The 21,704-nt window shown below is 43.6% G+C and overlaps 1 protein-coding gene across 1 annotated transcript; it reads left to right on the top strand.

Moving 5' to 3' along the window:
• Positions 1–8,746: 8,746 nt before the first annotated feature.
• Positions 8,747–19,422, top strand: SLC30A10 (solute carrier family 30 member 10). The gene is made up of 4 exons (XM_054818902.1): positions 8,747–9,380; positions 9,810–9,893; positions 13,458–13,694; positions 14,449–19,422. Exons 1-4 carry the CDS (start codon positions 8,882–8,884, stop codon positions 14,922–14,924), a joined length of 1,296 nt encoding a protein of 431 aa, XP_054674877.1. The 5' UTR covers positions 8,747–8,881; the 3' UTR covers positions 14,925–19,422.
• Positions 19,423–21,704: the final 2,282 nt, after the last annotated feature.

Here is a 21,704-nt window from a genome sequence, read left to right as displayed (position 1 = left end):
GCTGACAGCAGGAGCAGAGCGAGCCGTGCCTACAGCGAGCGTTGCTAGCCAGGTCTGAGATCCGGTGGACGCAGAGGGTGGTGTTTACAGGTGCCAACCCAGCTCTCCATCCTTTTCCCATGTTCTTCCTCTGTACTCCTCCTTTAGGTTATTGCCGCACCCACACCTCAGGTCCTCAATATGAATATTCCTGTTGAGCAAGTATAAATGTGTTTTTCCAAGTTGCCATCCCTGCTTACCCAGGCAGACCCAATTTCCCTCCTCTGCCCATCGGCTCCTACCCTTTTGCTCTGTGTCCGACTCCCTAAGTCTTCATCTACTGCCTCCCCCCTTTGCCTCTCTAGATCGTTCAAATTCCCATCTTGTTCTCTCTGCCAGCTGTAAGCACCCATCTCTTCCCACCAGGTTAAATTAAGGTGTCTCTGGTCTCTAGGTCCACCTTTGCACTCGATTCAGACAGCGTAGTTCTCCACGCTATATTAGGACTAAGAGGAGAGGTCAGGAAGAGTACGGGGAGGACGTGCCCCTGCTCTTTCTTTTGATGCTGGCCCAGAGAAGCTATTACAGGTATAAAATATTTCTACACTCTCTAAAGGAACTGCTGTGTAGACACACTTGGGCCAGCTGGGCCATCCATAGCAGCGTGGAGGGCAGCACAGACTCGTTACCGCTTTGACTTAAAATCCAGGAAATACTTGTTAAAACATAGAAGTATTAAAGCTTCCCTAAGAAACTTTTGCCAGAAGTTAACATTCACGAAACGCTTTTCTTACTGTTGCTGTTGGAAATGACAGAGCAGCTTTAGCCAGAGTTTTCTGACAATTTTGAGGTCTTGTATCTCACACAGAAAGTCCTGGCACACAAATGAAGAATATGGCAAAGTAATAAGCAGCTAAAAAAAATTAAATATGGCTTTTATAATAAATACCAGACAACTTTAACACTGGCCATACCCTTTATAGTCAGTCAAAAAATACAGAAGCGTGCTTTACTGCACTGTACAGAGATCAGCTTACTCCTGTCTGTGTAGTTCAGTGTAACTGTCTCTTCTACTCATTTATATAAACTGTTGGAGGGGGCACAGTTTGAAAAGCACCACATTAGTCTGCTGATAATACTTCTCTGATGTTTGTCTTGAGAAACTGAATAAAGATTTAACGTGGATAAAACATTTGTCCTGTCATCTTGTGATCTGTACGGGGAGGCGACGGGGGCGGGGGGCGGGGGGGAAGCAGGAAATGAAGAAGATGTCACCAAGCCCAACCCGTGTTATACTGAGCCACCCATAAAATGGCCGGGGCTGGGAGAAACAGCCCTAACCTTCTCATGAGAGACCTCGTGGTCTTCGCATAGTTCACAACTCATTAAATAAAACATGGTCTGCCTTAGCAGCCAAGTGGCTTGCTTTTATATTATGATAGGTGCAATTTAGCAGGCATGTGCATGAGCTTTTTACGTGATAACACTTGGGTCTTGATTCTCCTATCTCACTGTGCACCAGCAGCCTGCCTCCCAGATAAGAGGTGGCATGTAAGCTAGCAGTCACATAAGTGGAAAACACACTTTCTTTCTCCTCCTGGACCTTGTATGCAAAGTGAGTTTGCTTGTGAGTTTGCTTGCTGGGAGGCGTATCTCTTTTTCCAGGCTTTTGTATGTAGGAGAGAGTTGGGGGTATACGTGTGGCAATGAAGTGAGGTGAGGAGAGAGAATCTCTGACCAGGTTTCTCTCTCAAATGTACTGCCAAAAGGGTGCCAGACTATGCCAGTCCGACAGTTTTGGGACCTTTCTAAGGAATGGGAGGGAACCCTGGCTGTAACACCTGTAACAACAAACCTCTGGCTTACCGGGCTTTTCACACTTGAAAAGCCTGAAAGCTTTTCCTCCAGATCAGCATTACTACCTCTATTTTACCTCTCTTTTGAGTATATCTTCACCAGGTTGATACTGCTTTTCCCCGAAAGCGGCGACCCTTCAGTAAACACTTCATGCCCCTTCCTCCCCGACTGCAGTCGCAGACTGAACGCGCAGCACAGGAGTTTGCCCGCAGGCAGTTGCTTCATTCACACGCCACATCCTCGTGGATTTATGCTGCCTCTGTAGCGCGCTGCGGCATCCAACTCCTAAGCGCTTGCCAGCGCTTGCCAGGTCTAAATGAAGGGACCTGTGCCTTAGGCATTTATTTCCGTAAGTCCCGGAGGTGTGAGTGTGTTAGCATGCAGGTAACCAAAGCCCACTCTAACCAAATATTTAGATTTTTCTGGCTTTGATTTCTACAGCATTACTGGAGGTAGTCCTCTCAAACAGAATAAAAAGGCCAGGGGAAACTCTCAAAGTAATTTTAAGTGCTTATCAGGTACCTAAGACTGAACACATATCTTTTCTGAAGGTCTTCTTCGGTTTAACAGCGTGCCAAATAATCCTCACCAAATTCTTCCAAAGCTTTTCTGAGCAGCTACCCCAAAGGTAACCAGATTTGTGTTAATTTTTACATTAGCTGAAGTTCTAATCCAGAGTCCTTAAGAAAGACCAGACAGATAGGAAGAGACCGAAAGTCTGTTTAGCAACATTCTTCACTGAATTTTCTTCAGATTTTTTTTTTTAAATGCTTCATTCTCTTAAAAGAAATCTCAGAAGCTCATCTAAGGGAGAGAACCTTTTACTTTCTGCAATTGTTTTCAAGGAGAAAATTTTGCATCAAAACAAGTAAAAGCAAATGTTTCGGGGCTCCTTTTTGGCCAAAATGGAAAGTGCAGAATGAAAATTTTAAGTCTACAAGGAAAGCAAGGAAAGCATCCCTCAATGGTTTATGCAACAGCATAAAGGTAAGATCAAGTCTTCTGAACTTAGATTCCAACAGTACCAGTACCACTGAACTTTGGGTAACTGCATTCGCTCTCAACCTTGAACCAATTTCATAGTAAAGGCACAGACAGACTGTCTCAGTCACATCACAGTATCTGTGGTGAGCTGTAAGGAAATAAAAGGACTGTAAGATAACTGGGTTCAAAGTCATAAACAGTTTCAATACAATAATGAGGGATTTTAAAGCTGACATGTTGTATATGTTAATTGCAATTGTTTTATTTGGATGACTATTCTGCAAAGAGTCTGCTACAGGCACAGGTTTGGCATCAGCTTCAGTCTAGAAATGTTGCTTGGATAGAAAATGAAGTTTTTGCAGTAGGACTAAATGTAATTTACAATGAGGAAATCAGTGAGTGCCTTCTTCCTCTCCACATTCTTTCCAACAGGCTGCGCTACCTCCCGGTAGGAAAAGGTTATATGGGTGTATGTATATACCCATATAGGTGTATGAAACTTAACAGAATTACAGTTTTTAAAAAGTGAATTATCAATTAGTTGAAATATTCAGGGAAGCCCTTATCTAGATGCTACAGCAGATACTGAGTGGATATGTCTTAAAGTATGTAAAAGGTTTCTTTATGGTAGATATTAAGAACAGGGAATGGTGGCTTGTAACTAACAAACTGAACAACTATCTTAAACCAGAAAAAAAATCTAACAAAAAGAAGACGTTTCAGGCTAGGAACTAAATAATCGCACAGGTTCATCATTTCAGATTGACCTACCAGCGTATTCAAGCCCTCTGTGGAAGGGCAGGAAAAATCCATTCTCCATGCCTGGCCAGCCCATGGTCTCTCCCCGGGACAGTTTCAGGACTCTCATGAAGAGTCACAGCTGCAATTAAAAAAGCCAAGAATATTCACCTCTGTACTCTGCCAAGGACGTTGATAAAACCTTCACCCAGACCGCTGAACTCTTGCTGGAGGGCTAACATTTAGGCTTCTGCTCCCTGGATTGGAGCAGAGCTAATGAACTCATTTCCCAGCCCTCCTGCCCTTCGGCGTGTGCCAGGAAACCCCGGCGTCCTGTTTCGGGTATGGTTCTGAGCAGAATTACAGGGATATAAATACAATGAGCAAACAGCTAGGAACAAGCCAACTGCAGACAGAACACTCTTGTACTAACCATCTTCCACAAGGAGATCAGTTGATTGGTGTTTATTTTGTGATTTGTTTTTTGGTCAAATTTATCTGTGGCAGAAGCTGACGACATTGTTTCAATTTAGGTTTGCTATGAATTTGGCCCCGCTTTCCTAATTTAAAGAAACAAGCTCCATGAGAGCCTTCAGGGCTGTCACCAGGTCCTGTTGGAATGAAGATGGTTTAGGCTGCTTACAAAAAGAGAAACACAGGCTTAAAGGTCCATTCTCACCCACCCACTGGATTTCAGGCTCTTACAGCTAGGGATGCTGCCTTTAAATATAATGTGCTTAGGGTCAGTCTCAGCTTTTTAGTGCAAATGTAATGTTTTTCACCCCACAGCCTTAAGAGGCATGACTCCTTTATCATGTCCAGTGGTGTGTGGGCATTCTCTAGTTTCTTCCAGTTCATTCCTGAAATATCTTTTGCAAATAATTTTTATGACGGGTTAAAAAGTAATCTCTGCCAGGACTTTGATAGGCAGGATGAAGAGTGATCTGTCTTAATTATAGTGTTCAGAATTAGTTCTTTTCAAGATTTTTTTTTACTATCCGAATTCTATGGCACCACAAGGCTATGAGTGATCTTATTTTCATTCTTCATTCAGCAGTGGAAGAACATTACTGCTGTTACTGCTGTTACTGTTGTCTAATATTTCACGGTAATACAGAGATAGCCTATTTTCAAAGGCTGATAATGGCTTCTCTGCAAGGAAGGACTAAGTAGATTTTAACCTGTGACATTGAAAATTGATAACTAAAGGAGGGTGTGACAGAAGTCTGCAAACCCAGAAGTGGCATAGGGAAGGTCAGTAGTCATTGACTGTTCTGTCCTCTAATACAAGAACTATATCAAATGAAACTAACTGGATCCAGGTTCAAAACAAAGGGAAAGAGATGATTCTTCACACCATGGGTAGATGACGTGTGGAGCTTGTTGCCAAGCAATGTTGAATTCTACATCAGTGAGTGAAAGGCTGGACAAGTACATGGAAGAGAAATCCATTGACAGCTACTAAATACAGAGATACCTAGCTCAGAAACTCGCTTGAGCTGACAATACTTGAAGGATGGAAGAGGATTCTGGGAAAGTATCATATATACTTACCCTGCTCCTACTGCTACCTAAGCATCCCCTGATGGCCACAGGTGGGGAGAGCCTCCGGGCTGGAGGGTCTGAATGCCAATGACTAAATGTTAAAAAAATGGTGTGTAAAGAACCTTAAAAACTTGGCATACAGAAATCTCGAAGCTTACGGGAGTGCTTTGCATCTTTGGGGTTCAGAAGGAAAATCGTCTCGCTTGTAAGAATTTTACCAGTTCATAAGAATGTTACCAATTCCTGCTCCCGATTAGGATGAGGAAACTGCAATAACCGCTTTTTTAGCAGTATTGTAGCTGAAACTAAAGTTGGCAAATAATTCAGAAATCTAAGGTGTTGGATGACCTTTTCTGTACCTCCTAAGAGTGACTTGTTGAACTCAGCATAGTTGGAAACAGAGAGACTGGGAAATGTGCGTTGATTGTTTTGTTTAACAGTACATAGCTTGCCCGAGCAATCTCAGTCCCGGATGAGTAAGTGGAACTGTAACATTATATTGTTGAATGTCTGCAGTCAGTGTAAAACACACGAGGATGCTAAGCACACTGCAAAACTGTCAAAACCATGGTTCCTTTCTAAAAGGATTTGAGATCAAATGTTCCGATACTGCAAGTGGATCGGTGCAAGCAGAACGGTAGTGCCCACACGGGGAAAAGAGCTGGAGTGAGAACGCTGGTAATGGGGTCGGTGCCTCCTACGTGCAGGACGGAGACTTTCTTTTGGACTATGTGGAAGAAGATCAAGGTGCAAAAGAGCTATGGGGATAACACACACTTTACTCTGAAGATTGAGCTAAATTAATTATTCTTGTTATTGAAAGCGACGACTTACTGAGCAAGAATGATTAGTGTAGCTGTGTTCAGATGACGCTTTTAGGAGTCGTTTGTCTTAAAGTGATAGTGGTACCTGGATGAAGAGGGCCAGGGAGGCTTGTATGCACAGTGGGGTCAGCAAAAGCTTGGATTTCCAAGAGGCTTTCTGAGCAGCCGTAGCGTGAAGGGAAGGGCCCTTGTGTGGGTAAAGAACTGGTCAGAAGACGAGAAACGAAAAGCAGGAGAGAATGATCAGTTCCGTAAAAACGTTTGCTAAATGTTCAGAAGACAGAAGTGAGTCAAATGTGAGGCAGTACTGGGAAAGGAGTAAAGGAGAGCGTCAGGACCTTTGCTGTGCCCCTGTACGAGTCTGTGGCTGACCTGTGTTTTGAAGACTGTGCAGGTTTGGTTCCCTCATCTCAAAAGATGTAGATGGGAATTGGAAATAGTTCAGAGATGGAGCTCTGGTCTAACCCAGCACAGATATTGCTCTGTTCCTATGTCCGTGTGTGGCTTGCAGACTGACGCGGTATCGTGAGCGGCAGGTCGAGATGCGTGAGCTTGACAGGCAGGAGGAGGAGGAATCAGGGAGCTGAGGCTCTGACACGTACCGCTTCTGACTTCTTCAGTGAGTCATCTGCGATTGTGCTCCATGTAAGAGGACCTACTCACAGCCTTATTTGCTGAAAATAATATTTTTAGCAGTGTTTCTTCAAAATAACTGATACTTTTATGTTTTTGAAGTGAGTTCAGGGCTTTGACATGTTTTGGGGTTTTTTGTTTGTTTGTTGGGTTTTTTCCTTTTCAAAGAGAATTAATGTATATTTTGCACAGGAGGATTAATGATGTTCCAGCTACTGTATTATACATCTTCCTAAAATAAGAACCCCTGGAAATTCTTTTCACCTCTGTGCAGGTGCAGCTGGGCTTCAGTGAATGTTTTTGATTGCAAGTGAAGTGCCAGAGGCAGAATTTTCTATCATTAATTGTAGTAAGGAAGATACAGTTTTTATCAATAGACTAGTTAGGCTTCCTATAACTCTCATATTTTTCTTCTTTTTGTCCTACCTATGTCACACTGCTTTTTATTTGGCACTATTGTTTAAAATCTCTCATCATGTGTTGGCAGATGTAATGTTAAAGCTGAAATGTGCGTTGATGTAGTTATGCCATCTGCTCTCACTATTGTGTTTGTCTTTATGGTAAGGTTCTTTTCAATACATTTATTTTTATGCCTTTGTTAATTTGGATACTGCTGGGTACTTTTCATTGCTTGGGCATTGAATGTGTGAAGGACATGTACAAGAATCTCCAGTTAGTTGGGAATTGTGCTTTTTAGTCCTCATAGATACACAGGATGTTATCCCCTTGAACGGCTACTGAAGTCCACTCCAGAGCTTATGATACATTTTGGGTTATATGCAAGAAAGGCTTTAGTTGGGTACACAGAATTTAGGTGGAACTGAGAGGCCTCATTTAAAAGATGTATTCAAGCAAGGGATCAAACTCAATTAACAGCAGTAACAATGCAATTGCTTCAGAGTTAGAATGAAGAGGAAATTCCCGAAGCCTTTAATGAATTTCTGGTTGCAGAGGTAGGTAGGTGGTTTGTTATCTGATAGTGATGTATGCTTTGTCAAGCGTGGTGAAATGTTTGATGTGGCACTTTGGTGGGAATTGTAGTTGCTGAAGCAGTACCTCCGGTACTGGTGTGCCTCTCACGTAATTGAAATACTCCAGACTCTCGCAGGATATCATCCCAACGAGTGTGGCCGCCTCAGCCCTTAACGCCGCCGCCTGCCGCGCCAGGCCCTGCCCGCTGCCCCGCCAGATGTAATTTTAAGGACATAATTTTCTTTAGGTCTTATGTCTTTGATTCAAGTTTATTACTCTTGGGCCCAGTTTGGATTTTCTTTTTTACCTACTTCTAAAGTCAAAGATGAAAAAGAATTGTATGATGATCCGAAGTCCAGTCTGGAGTCACTGAAAATCTAGTGAGACCAGCAGTTGGTTTTGAGAATGCCTTAATTTCCCAGCACCTCCTTTGGTCATCCAGTGGCTCCCATCATCTTGAAACGCTGTATTAGTGTCGGGCTCTGTCCTTTTTCCATGTGCATGCAGGGGTGTCACTTTCCCAAGTCATAATGACAAAAAATATTCTACAAATACAAGACAGAGGTTTACGCATTTGTTATGCTTCTTATAGATTATTCTGTAGGGTAAAAAAAAATGCGTGAAACCGTTTTTCTCATAGGCTGCCGACAGATTCACGCACACGCAGGTCCGGGGCTAGCGGCAGGAAATTACCTGGTTCGGTAGATGGCACTCTACCCTTTGATTTGGCACGCAAGCCATCAATAAAGCACCGAAGGAGTATAATCACTGCATCCCTCCCCGACGTTTCACCGTGTTTGGGTAGCGCGGTGGTACCTGGCGTCGCGGGGAGCGCGCAGGACGGCCTTTTGGTTTTGTCTGCATGGCTCTGCCTGTCCAAGCGGGCCCTTTCCCAGCCGGCGTGTCAGGTTTGCGCCTCTCCACGGGCGTTTTATTTCCTATTTATTTCCTATTTATTTCGTATTTTATTTATGTCGTATAACCCACGGTCGTTTCTAACGGGGGCTGCGCAGCGGCGGGGCGGGCGGGCTCGGGGCTCTCCCGCCGCTCTCCACCCGGGGACGCGGGCAGGGGGCACGGCGCCGCTGACGGTGCCGGTCCCGGTCCCGGTGGCGGACGCGGCCGTGGTCGCGGTGGCGGTGGGGGTGGCGGGGCGGGGCGGGCGGCCGGCGCCTTCCCCGCGGGGCAGGGCGGCGGGCGGGGCCTGGCGCGGCGGGCGGCGGCGTTAAGGGCTGGGGCGGCCGCACTTGTTGCGGGTTGGCGGCGCCGGCAGCTCGGTGGCCGGGTATGCCTCGGCCCTAGCGCGGAGAGGGGCGCCGGTGGGACCGGCTGCCGCCATTGCCGTCGCCATGGGGCGGTACTCGGGGAAGACGTGCCGCCTCATCTTCATGCTGGTGCTCACCGTCGGCTTTTTCGTAGCCGAGCTGGTGTCGGGCTACCTGGGCAACTCCATCGCGCTGGTGTCCGACTCCTTCAACATGCTGTCAGACCTCATCTCCCTCTGCGTGGGCCTCTCCACGGGGCGCATCGCCCGCCGCAGCCGCCGGGGCCCCCGCGCCACCTACGGCTACAGCCGCGCCGAGGCGGTGGGGGCCCTCAGCAACGCCGTCTTCCTCACCGCCCTGTGCTTCACCATCTTCGTGGAGGCCATCCTCCGCCTCGCCCGGCCCGAGCCCATCGACGACGCCCAGCTGGTGCTCATCGTCGGCACCCTCGGCCTCGCCGTCAACCTCGTGGGGCTCCTCGTCTTCCAGGACTGGGGCGCCTGCTGCCGCCACCGCCCGCCCGCCCCGCCACCTGCACCCGCCGTGCCCGGCGGCACCCCGTCGGGGGAGGTGGATGAAGCAGGTGCCTTTCGGCTGCATCCTCGCCGTCCAGCCTTCCCCTCATGTCCCGCACCTCTCCCCACCCCTCGCACCCTTCCCCATCCCTCCCTGTCCCCTCTCTCTCTCCTCTTTGCTGTCAGACCCGCCGAGCTGCCAGACCCGTCCTCTGGGCCCTTTCGGAGCCCCAAACCCACCCGTGGGCCCCCGGGGAATTTCACTAGGCTCACTCAGACACCCACCGCCTCTTTCACCTTGTACTTTACGCCGGGCTGCTGGGCGTCCCCTCGGGATGGGGGAGGGAGGCATCGCTCAGAGAGCTGCACGGAAAATGATTTGGCTTGGGTTTTGTTTTTTCTCTTGTCATCTTTGAAATAAGTTGGTTTTGAGAAGGATGATGTTTTTTCTGTTTGTAGAACTTATACACAACACAGCGTTTCTTCTTTGAATGCAGGTGATTCACCAAATGACCAAAAAAGCCCTGAAGAGGGGCCTGAGAAGAAAAAAGAGAGAAAGTCTGAAGCCTTGAACATCAGAGGTACAGCATGGGAGTATACTGCTAATACTGTATTAACTTTAAACACCTTCTGGTTTCCATTTCAGGTTTTTTTTTCTCCCCCCCCCCCTCCCCCCCAAATATCAGTAAGAAAGGGAGCAAAAGCCCAGGATTCTTCTATATGCATGGACCCATATGTGTACGTGTGTTATCTTTAGCAGAAGGGGTTTGGTTGTGTGAAATAGCATAGATAATAATAGCGTCATGCTGCTTTGGCTCCAAGTGTGTTTACATTTTGATTATAATTCTTTAGAAGAGTGCGGCTGAACTTTTTGGGAAAGAGACAAAACCTCTTGCACTAAGCTCCTGTCACTAGAGGCCTTATAGGAAGGTAAAGCAGGTATCTATGAGGCACTTCTCTGAGTGTCACTGCTATAGTAGTTGAGCAGTTTTCAACTTTAAAATGCTTTTGGGCAGAAAACAGAATTTCTTTAAATCCTGATGTTAAAAATGCTTTGTAGTCAGCATGAGGAAAAAGGTGCTGAAACTGGTGCTTCAGCACAGTGTTTTTACAGGTCCTTGAACTGTGAACCTGTCCCTGAGACAGAGTCTGTGACAGCATCAACCCTTCTTACGTTGTAATTTGGCTGGCCTCTGGCTATCTGCGGAGTGAAACTGCATAGCTGCCTCTAGGAATATATTAACCAAGCGTCTCACTCCCTCTCTGTGTAGGTGTTTATGGGCATACACGTTTACATACCTATTCTGAGCAGAGCCAAGAGCAGTTGTCTTTGAGTACATTAAACATTGAGTCTGTCCCTCAGAGAAAGGGCTGTCAGAAAGCTGAAACATGATGGTCATTTCAGGCTTCTTATGGTCACCTGTCAGCATCTGATATTCCTCCAAAGTCGTGTAAGTTGGCATCACGTGAATTCAACTTAAAGAGGTTGATGTTGCAGTCAGGCTCTCGGGTGTGTGGTTTTTTGGGGTTTTTTTGGTGTGTGTCTGTCTACCTGTCTTTCAAAAGCATTTTCAGAGTTACACGAATGTGTCTGTAAGGGAAGACACTTTGGAAATCAAACCATGTGCTAGGGCCGCAACACTTTCCTGAATGTCTAGAAACTGGTGTCACTGGATATTAGGGCATTACAGTGGTAAGATTATTGGAGCAGGAAAAGCAAGCTGTCACTTTCAGGGATGGAGGAGAGAAGGATAAGAAACTGATGAGTGTATTTCAGAGAAAGCCTTACTTGCCTAAATGACAGTGCTTAGGCAGGATGGTGCTGGAAACTTTCAAAAAGGTCTGAAGGATAAAGAGTTTTCTACTGATCATTTGAAGATACCTGTCTTCTTTGATTATTAAAGTGAGACTTTTTCTCTAAGTGCTACTTCAACTTTTGTATGTTATCTTTGCAAAATTTGTTTTTATTGTCCTTACAAATATTCCTTGCTTCTTTCACCAGTGTTACAGATACGTGTCTTTCTTTAACATTCTGACTCAAAATCTATGTTTTTTCTTTGCTGTTGTAAGTTAGTTACATAGCTATACTTACTTCATAATCACTTGGCAAAAAATTCTGTACATTGTAGAATTAGAGCCTCCCTGAAAAACATGGCTGGACAAAAAGGATTGGTGGAGGAATTGGTTCCTTGATTTTTAAAAGCGGTAGGAACAGGAATCCAGACATTCTGCCTGATGAGGTTAATTATTGTCATGTAAAATTATTCCTTTTGCTTCTTGAGCATACACAGAGTAGTTCAGACTTTCCAACACAATCTGTTGGAAACCATGCGTTACCTATGGTCTTACCATACTGACTTGATTTATTAAAAATTAATTTTCGGTCCTGTTTTATAACTGTAGCTTTTGGGGGTCTGTAAGGAAATGGGTTCATTTCTGTCTAGGCCCTCATTATGTGATGCGTAACCAAGACGCACTTATTAACAATGTTAATAATGTAAAATAAGCATTTTCCAAATTCCGTATTCTCAATTCACAATTTGCCATAATTCCGACATGCTGCTTTTTTTTTTTTTTTTTTTTTAATTCAAAGGAAGACTTTCTGGAACATTTTCCTGTTCTTTTTAAGCTGTGCTCTCCAGTTAGCTGCCTTGGCAATTGCATCCTGCCTGTCCCTCTTGTTCGTGCAATAGCCGATAGCCCATGCTGAATCGGGATTATTTGTAAATGAAAAGGAAACACTGCAACACTGTTAGGAGGAGTAAAGCCCTGTGGGAGTCTGCCAAAGGGCGCAGAACATGCCTGACTCCAGCAGAAAGAGCTGCCCTCACTGAAAGTTCGTACTTTCTTATCTGACCCGAGTGATTCGGAGGAACTCCAGCGGTTATTGCCTTCATTTCTCACGCTGAAGATCAACGTTCACGCAAACAGCAGCACAGGCACCGCTCTGGGTCTAATCCAGGGTCCAGCATCACCAAAGAGTCAAAACTCTTTGCTGTGTTGTTAATGAATTTCAGAGGGAGCCTTTTACAGCTTCTCCAGCCCAGAGGAAGTGATTAGATTGGAGTGAAGCTCTTGAAAGTGCTTGTGATAAGGACATTAAAAGGAGATGGTCCATTTTATTCTCTCACAGGCTCCGAATAAAAAGTATTGACCAAGAAATTAACTTCATATAGTTAGAGATGTTATGAATTAGGCATGGGTTGGAATGAAGTCTGAGTCTGAACAGTAAGGACTGACAAAACTGGAGTGCATTTGAGCAATGACAGGAAGAGGGAAGATTATGTAAAGTAATTTAAAAAGAAAAAATGGAAAAAAAAGGAGTTCTTAGATTGTTGTAACTTTACAGCAGGAAAGCCACTTTGGTCATTGTAGTTGAAAGGGCAGCTAAAAATGTGTTATTACAACAGCCTGTTTTGTGTCTTTACCTTTTCTGCAAAACTGTATGTATAGATGTAGAAAGTGGTACCCAGCGTTCCTCTCAATTTAAAGTAGTCCAGGCACACGTTAAACCGTGGTGTCCACGTGACTAACTCTCAAACCAGATTCTGATTTTTTTGGGGGGGTCTGAGGGCTAGTAGTGTTGGTGGGACAAGGTTTAATATGACTAGTAATCAAGCTTGATCCAAAACTTGGAGGTTGAGGCCATTTGGAGCCATGGGAATGGGCTTAGGTTTCACTTAGGTAATTTTTCAGATTTCAACAGTGTCATAGAAACTGATGGAGGAGAACAACTGTTACTGGGCTGTGGCTCTCCTAGCTTCCAGGGTACAACAGATAGATTTAGTCATCAATTTTTAATTGAGAATTGAGATTTAATGTGCCAGGATCTGTTAATAATATGCAGGCATTTAAGCAAACACATTTTACGTTGCCATGGCATTGCAGTTGGATCGCAGTTGCTAGCATACCCTACATATTTAATAATGCATCCCACTTAAGCAGCTGCGGTTCAGAGTCAGTATTTCCCTTGCTGTTTTGTTCTGAAAGCTGTTATTGAAAACTGAAGTTATGATGTTGGTTCTTGGAATATTGCATTTTTCATGCGAAGTAGAACAGACTTGAAAAATGCAGCTTTAGTCTCCTTCTCCTCCCAAAAAACCTCCACAACAACCCACTAATGGAAATCGTGCCATTTCTTTCAGGTGTTCTTTTGCACGTTATGGGAGATGCACTTGGATCTGTGGTCGTGGTAGTTGCTGCTACAATCTTCCATATACTTCCTTTGGGGAATGCGCCATGTAATTGGCAGTGCTACATCGATCCAAGCCTGACAATAATTATGGTGTTCATCATCTTGTCTTCTGCATTCCCGCTTATCAAGGAGACCTCAACTATTTTGTTGCAGATGGTTCCCAAAGGTGTTAATATGCAACTACTGAGTAAGTCAAATTTGTTGTTGAAATGCTATTAATTTTAATGATATATTTCAATGCATATGTTATTTCTGGAATGACATGTTTGGATTATTTACTCATAATAGCTCTAAATTCTCAAGAACTGTGAGAAATAGTCACATGGCTGTGTCCTAGCAACATGACTCAAATCTCTCTGGATTAGTTAAAGCATGCATTTTGAGAATGTGGTATTCCAACAATACATCAAACATACCAGGTCTTGAGCTGTTAATGCTTTGTGTGGGGCGTTTGTGAGAGAAACAACACTGAATTACAATATTTCCCAACCCTGCAGCGGCTTCTTCCAAAACGCTTCCAAAACACCTCAGAAATTTCCATTAAGGCTGGTTAATTTTGTAGCTCTGGCATTGTTTGCACTGGTTAATTGTGGGGTAGCACTGGTTATTTCCAGAATTCCACCATGCTCAGGGCTAAAGGAACCAGGAGATGTGGGGTCTTGGCCGAGGAAGTGATGCTCTAATGTCGCTTCTGTGAACGGCTGGTAAATTGCCATTTGGGAGCCTGAGGGATGGGGGGAGCCCTAAAGGAAGAGTGGCCTGCTCGTGTGGTCATCTGGAGGCTGAACTGAAGGCAGCTGGGAATAGACATGTTTTACTAAGTACAGCTCTTTTAAAAAGATAGTTTGGAGACTGCTGCTTTCACATAGGGCTCTGAATGGGAAAGCTAGTAATTAGCCAGGGCACCAAAACCTCTAATATCTTTCTCTTATGTCTTCCAGCTGACACACTAGCTCGCGTACCAGGGGTTAGCAGCCTTCATGAGGTGCATGTTTGGGAGCTTGCAGGTGGGAAGAATATTGCTACTCTTCATATCAAGTGCCAAACCCCTACTGATTACCAAGATGCTGCTTATAAAATACGGAAGGTTTTCCACGAAGCAGGGATCCATTCTGTGACCATCCAGCCCGAGTACGTTGACCACAAGACCTCTCTGCTACTGTGCAGCTCGCCCTGCATCTCAAAAGCTTGTGACTCTCAGCTGTGCTGCAGTCAGCGGGAGCCCCCCCTGGCTAAAACTAATGGCTATACTGAGAAAAACGATAGTTGCCTTTCTGCACTGCATAAAGACAATGGTTCAAGTAAAAATGATATCGAAATCCCTATCGAGTACCCACTGGCAGAGGATAGCGTTAAAAACGTGAAAAATTGTGGCGCGTCAGATAACAAATCACAGTTGAGCAGTACACGACTTTAGGCAATTCCCTCTACTCCGCGTCATGTTTTCATAGAACAAACACATCCTGGCTGGGAAGGGGGTCATCGGTGGTTGTAGCTGAAGTTGGTGTGGCAAAAAGATTTCTGTGCTTTAGCTGTAAACCAAAATACACCTAACCCCCCCTTGTATCTGAAATGAGGATTAATATTTCCACAAAGGGTGTTGCATTCATCTAAGATTTTTCTGATACAGCCTAACCCAGTTCCTTACCAAACTACGTGTGAGTTTCTGTCGTTAGAAATTGTGTATTGCTGTCTGCACTGATGCTTGCAGTTAATGGCCAGTGGCACTGGGAATGAAACTCTGGCCTTTTCTGCTGAAGTGAGCTGTTTCCTGAAAGCCCTGTGGCCAGTTCATGATTGTACCGGGCTGAAGTACTGTATATTTATAAAGGACTTCAGTAGAGATGCTTTACTGATCCTTAAAACCCATTTTTGCATAGACAGTTCATGTTTAACAGTAACGCTTGTGCTTCTGGCCAGTGGGGTTTTGTGAGTGAAATTGTGTCTGAGGGGCAGGGGAAGCACTCAGGAATTTTGACTTGCATTGTTTTCTTGATTGACTCCTGTATTTAGGGACAGAGCAGAAGCTGGTCTTGCTTCTCTACTAGTAATACTGGAGTCTTAGCCTAATCACAGATGAGTATGCTAAAGAATGGACTTCTTGTCATGAAAGCCAAGAAATACTTACTAACGTTGTCTGTACTGATTTAGCAAATGGAAATGCAAGCAGTCATCCAGTTAACTTTTATCTTGTTCACTGTTGTGATTGTACAACTCGTTTTTTTTTTATTTTATTTTTATTTTTTTGTCCTGACAGCAGAAATTACAATAGCAACGGTCTTAATTCATCATTGTGTGGGATGATTGCAGTATCTTTAACACTGAGTATCTGTCATTATTCATGCTGAATAAATAAGCTAATGTGTTTGTTATGAACAGCTAAAATTCCACAGTTCTATTATTAAGACAGAATTTAATATTGTATTAATTAAGAAAGTCCCTTTAAAGTTTTATATGCAGTATTATCACTTGGAGGAAGCTTTAAAAAATACACAGGGAATTTTTCCTTGTTTAGCCTTGATTATTTCTTGTTGATTTGTTTTAAAGGTCTAAGCCCTCTCCTCTGCCCTGCCCTTCCTCCCCCTGCCCAAAGGTGTATTTCAAAGTGTATTTAATGAAGCAGTTCCTTTATCTTTTTGCTGCTTGCCTTTTTTTCAAGGCATGCAAGGGATGCTCTAAGGAAAACAAGATGACGTGCCCTGTCACCAGTGCTGGATTTAGGTCAGGTCTGTTCTCCAGGTTTCTCATAGAGGAGACCCCACTACCTAATCCACGCTGAGTGTAGTGCTTAGCCTCACCGGCTATGCAGACCAGATCCAGAAGCTTTCAAATACATTTTGCTGTCAAAAGTAGCCTTTCAATGGTCCGCGTGGCCTGGGCAGGCTGTTTTATTCATTTATTTATGGGGACCTCTCTATAAAATAGCGGTGTCTTTACCTCAGTGACACCTTAATAGAAAGGGAAAATTGATTTCCTGCCTGGGCTGGGACCATACCCGGACCTCCTTGTACGGCTGGCTAGAAAGCAGCCGACTCCTTATTAATAAGGACGATTACGTTAAGTCAATGAATATTAAAACACACAGCAAGCTATTTCACTGCTTGAAAAATGGTATTTACTGAAGCAGTGATTGCAGTCTAAATAGCACATTTCTAGATTTGTAGGTACCCCTTTTGAACAGATTCTTGGGTGAATTAATCTATTTTATAGCCTTCCATCGTAAGTGTCTATTATATAAATTAAACTATGTGTTAATGTAATTAAAAGCTTGAGCCTCCAGTCTGTTTGAGTCTGTTGGCAGCAGCAGGGGTGAAAGCAGCGGGATCTTGCTTGGCAGTTGTTGCACGAATTAATGTAAATCTGGAAACATTTTAAGAATTGCTCTTTTAAAAGCGTGTGGCATAAAGTAAGACAGCCCTTTCTTCTGTTCTTTTTGTCCTTATTTTCATCTATGATGATGTTTCAATGTCAGGGTTTAGATGTAAATAACAAATATATTTATAGGTTTTTCTAAGAACTGGAATAGAAAGCTCCCAAAATAACTTGCTTCCCAGATATCCTCTAAACCAAGCACCCTTTCATAATTATGCATTTGTGTCTTAAATCAGGTAATCTTTTTATATGTACATTTTATTAAATGGTTGAAAGATGGAGCAGCAGTATTGTTTACTCTGGAATTAGAGAAAACTAGTATGTGTAACGTTGAGGCATTTGACAAAATGGACCGTCTTTTTCTTTATCCTTCCAGTGTTTGTTAAAACTGCGATTATCTATTTTTTAAGTTTTTAAAAGTGTTGTAACCTGAAATTACAATGAAGTAACATTCTTAAAGATTTTTTCTTGTCTGGTTGAAAGTACTGTAATTGTTGCCTGTGAATAAATAGGAAAATACCAGGGATTAAAGAAGTCTTCAGGTCTAGAAAACAAGCAGATTTAAAATTTGCTTTATTACTTAAGCAAGTAAAACCAACAGAGCTGTATTATTTATGAGGTGAACTTTGTTTTTTCTGTGTAGAGACTTTCAGGGTATCCAAGTAAGGTTTCTGACCCAGCATCCTTGTTTTCCTTTGAGTCCAGGAAGAAAATATTTTTCTTCTGTTTGAAGTGTTTCACAACTCAGCTCTACTGGGCAACCCCTCTCGACTGCTGTAGACTTCATTCCCATCAGTGGGTGTTTTGTACTGGCTTATTTCCCTTCAGTTCTTGGCATATCTCTTCTAATTCTCTTGAAGTAAACTTACCTCATTTTGAAATACAGTATATTTCAGTATTTGCCCTTATCTATGGGCACTTGCTCTAAATTCAGTTTTTAGTGTATTGCACTGTTGAAAAATCTCTTTTCTGGCCTCTTCAGCTTAATTGCTTTTTCCCCCTCTTCCAATTCAGTAATGTAAAATTTCTGACGATTGCAGGTTGATTGTGCTACCCTGTCCTCTTCAATTACTCCCTTCTGATTGCAACGTTATGGCATTCCGTTTCTCTTGCAGTGGTTGCCCCGATCTGTCAATCACTGCCTGATTTTCAACCGGATTTCCAGCCTCTGTGGCCCTCTCATCCATAGCCAGTCATACATGTGACCTAGTTGTATGACAACAAAACATTTGCTAGCCTTGGCAGATAGTTTTGGAGCAAGAGTGAAATCATGAATGAATTAACCTGGCACTGAATGCAAAAGCAATTTGCTGGCCTTCATCAGTCGTCGCCCTTTTCTTAAAGTGAATTCAATTGTTTTGTCACCTTTCTGTATGTTATCCTTTAACCAAACATGTCAATTTGGTAGTTAATTTTTCCTTCTTCTGTAACTCTCTAAATGCAGATCTTGCCTTTGCTTTTCTATGTAAAGAAAAATAACTGATATTATTTTGGGGAGTATTGCCTTTGTTGTGCCAAATTTTCAGTTGACTTCCTTCTCCTTGTGTTCTTTGTGATGCTTATTTTGACTTGTAGTGCAACCGTGGTTCTTTCCTCATAATGTTTTTCTTATTCTTTGTCTCTTCAATAAAAACAGTATGGTTTTGCTAGCCTTCTGGTCATGGTGATGTACCTATAATACAGTTTAGAAATACCTCTTTTATGCACCGGTTTAATTTTTGCACTCCATTTAATTCAAATTCACTTGCTTTCTGGTTTTGCTTTGTGATACGCTTCATCATTGCAAACTGCTTTTTGATCTGGTTTAGTTCTTCCTAATCTTTCCCCCTGCCCGTACCTGATTACAGCACTGACTGTCCTGAATGCTCCCTTTTATTCTGAACTTTGAAGGGAATATGCTGGCATCCAAATTTTCCCCGATGTGAAGTTCACCGCCCAAGATCTATGGATGGCTACTCCAAGGACTGGTTTATGTCCTGTGATCTGTGTCAAAGTGTTGTCTAAGTAGTCACCCTGAGAGATATATATTTAAATTCTTTATAAACACTCCACCTGAACCAACTTTTTAAAGAAAGTTGGTTTCTAAGCCTGAGAAGATATAATGAAATCACTACGGTTCATTAACTACGTTCGTTAACACCTTAGGGGGAAGCTTGGATCCCTAATTGGAAAGCAGATGAAAGGGACGTTTCTGAAAAGATAATGCAAACACTATGAAGATTTCCATAGGTTCTGCTACTTGCTCTGCTGTACAGTGGAAGCACTTTCTGTGTTAAATACTTTATTTGAACAGTGATACCTTGATATGAGGATGCCACTGTATAAAGTTGTTACATTTATGGAGTTGTGTTGCTTAAAAGTTTCCTCCGGTTTTTCTGTTCATTTTGTGATTTAAATAATGTGCCAAAATGTAATTTCCATGATTGCTGAATCAATGAATGGAAAATCTCACTGTGGTTTTATTAACTTAGTGAAAAATTACTTAAAGTTTTATGTACAGTTATATTTTTTTCAAAATGAAGTTTGAATGTCTTGTAAATAAAGTGTATTTTTAAATAAACCTCTTGTCCTGAGCTTGGTGTGTGTTAGCAATAGGGAGCTTGTGTCGGTTTGGATAATTTTAAGACTTTTGTATGAGTAAAGTTTGCTCTTAACCTGTGAGCTTGTTAACGTCAGGATTAAAACTGCACACTCCAAATCTTTTTCTTCTTGTCCTAAAGCGGTGTTTTTCAACATTTATTAATCCAAGCATTACTTTCTCTCTTTGAAAAGAAATGCCAGCATCACTTGGGCAGCTTTGCTGTGATGGTTTTCATGTGCAACCAGTAACAGGTTATAACCGTAATGCTTACCATCAGCTCTCCAGAGAAGTCACTAGAGCAGCCCTGTAGGTTTGTGGCTGAGCGTCTCTCCGCTGAAGTGTGGTCAAAGTTTAACACTTCAAAGCTTAAAGTGTGGTCCCTTGCTGTGATGGGTTTATCTTCTTCTTTTAGTGGGGTAGCTAACATGCTTGTTGTCTGGTATCTCGGTCAGTAGCAGGCATTTGAATAACCATGAAGCGATATCGACTACTTCTATATTATTAAATTAAATTTACCTGGGGGTATTTCAGGGCGTAGTGAACAGCTTGGATAGAAGAGCTTGCATCTATGCTGGTCAAATGCCATCCACTTCAAAAGAGGGTGGCTCCGTGCTGATGGCTAATCGAGATTGGGTCCTTGACTCTGGACTGTGCCCGGGAATGGCTTGGGGAAGCAGTAATTGCCACAGGCCATGAAAAGCTTGAACAGCTTACTAATACGCATGATTATGGTTCATCCCCAGTCACTGTTTAATTTGCTAATATTAATGAGGCCTTTGGTCCCTGAGCCTCTGCGCTGTTTTGCAAGGTAACGTTACCTGCAGAGAGAAAATGTGATGAAGCCGGTGGTGGTTTCTTGGGAGCTGGGGTCGAAAGGTTTCCTCACTTTCTGCACCTACGTGGTGCTGTATCAGTGTGCAGGGTGAGCTGGGAGGTGAAAGGCTGCCTGGATCAGCAGTGCAGTCAGCAGATAATGCTATCATCGCGGCTGCTTGCATGGCTCTGGAAACAAAAGGTGCAAGGCAAATGGCACGTTCGGTATGGCGTTGCACTTTGCTTTACCTCCTTCCAGTCCTAGTACGTTTATTTTTTTTCAGCATTCACCCATGTTTAATAAAGCTCTCCGCCTGTTTAACCACATACTGCTGACCACCCTGTTGCGAGGAGATGGAAAGAGAACTACAGCACAAGGCTTCGGGGTACGTATGGGAAAATTAACCCGTAAAGACATTATACAGGTCATTGAAATGGCACAGTAGGTCCATAGCTTAGTGTACAGAAAGTTTTCTAAGTAAGGGATTTCATAATTCAAGAGAGAAAACAACTCTTTTTTCAATATATATACCTTAAAAATCAATCTTGTAAAAAGCATCTGATGTGGACGAGATGATCCCCCAAGTTTTAAAACAGCAGTACAACAGGTAGTGGGACATGAGCACGAGTGCCATGACATCTTGCAGAACAGCACTTGCTTTAATTAGCTATTTCTCTTTAAAATTGCCATATGAAGTAGGGATGGCAGTCCGTCTGCGTGCCCCGGTTTCCTTCGCTTGCCTAAATTGTTCACAGAAAGTGTTTTCCTACAGCACAGTCTGGCTTAAGAGCCCAGCAGCGTGCAGGGTCTACGCTGTGACAAAACACCCGCCGGCAGCACAGCGCCTGCAGCTCTTGTGCTGCCTGTTGCACGCTTCAAGCATTTGCACCCAAATGATTTTGGGGACGTGGCCATCAGGGCATCACTTTTCTACTTGTGAACGTTTCTAGCATTGTGTAATTTCTAAGAGTGTAAGTAGGTGTTCGGTCAGCCCTGAATTGTCTGGGTGTAGCTTGATATGTCACAGCAGAAGGAGATACTCAGGGCTCCCAAAATAACCGTGAACCTTTGTGTGGTGCCAAAAGGAGCCCCAGCCCTCACTGAGGAGCAAGAGGGTCCTGCTTCTCCCCCAGCTTGCAGTGGTGGAGCAGACCCGTCCCTGTGCTGCGGCAAAGGGACATCGTGCATCATCCCCCAGGAGAAATAACTTCAGCTGCCCCCGGGGAAGGGTTTGCTGAGGCTTGCAGAGAGGGAAGAGTGGGAACTGGTGCAGCTCCCTCGGTGGCCCCCAAAACCCGGTTCTCTGAGTACCAGCTGTGATTTCAAGTACAGTTTCTGAGGCCATCCAGAAGTGGGCAGTGGTGTGTACATCTTCTTTCTGCCTCCTACTCCTGGGTGCTTTTCACGTGAGAGGAAGGAACTTACTTGGA

The sequence above is a fragment of the Grus americana genome, chromosome 3, assembly GCF_028858705.1.
Source record: "Grus americana isolate bGruAme1 chromosome 3, bGruAme1.mat, whole genome shotgun sequence".
NCBI lineage: Eukaryota > Metazoa > Chordata > Aves > Gruiformes > Gruidae > Grus > Grus americana.
Note: the sequence above shows the minus strand (reverse complement) of the source record. Positions and strands in the feature narration are given on the sequence as shown.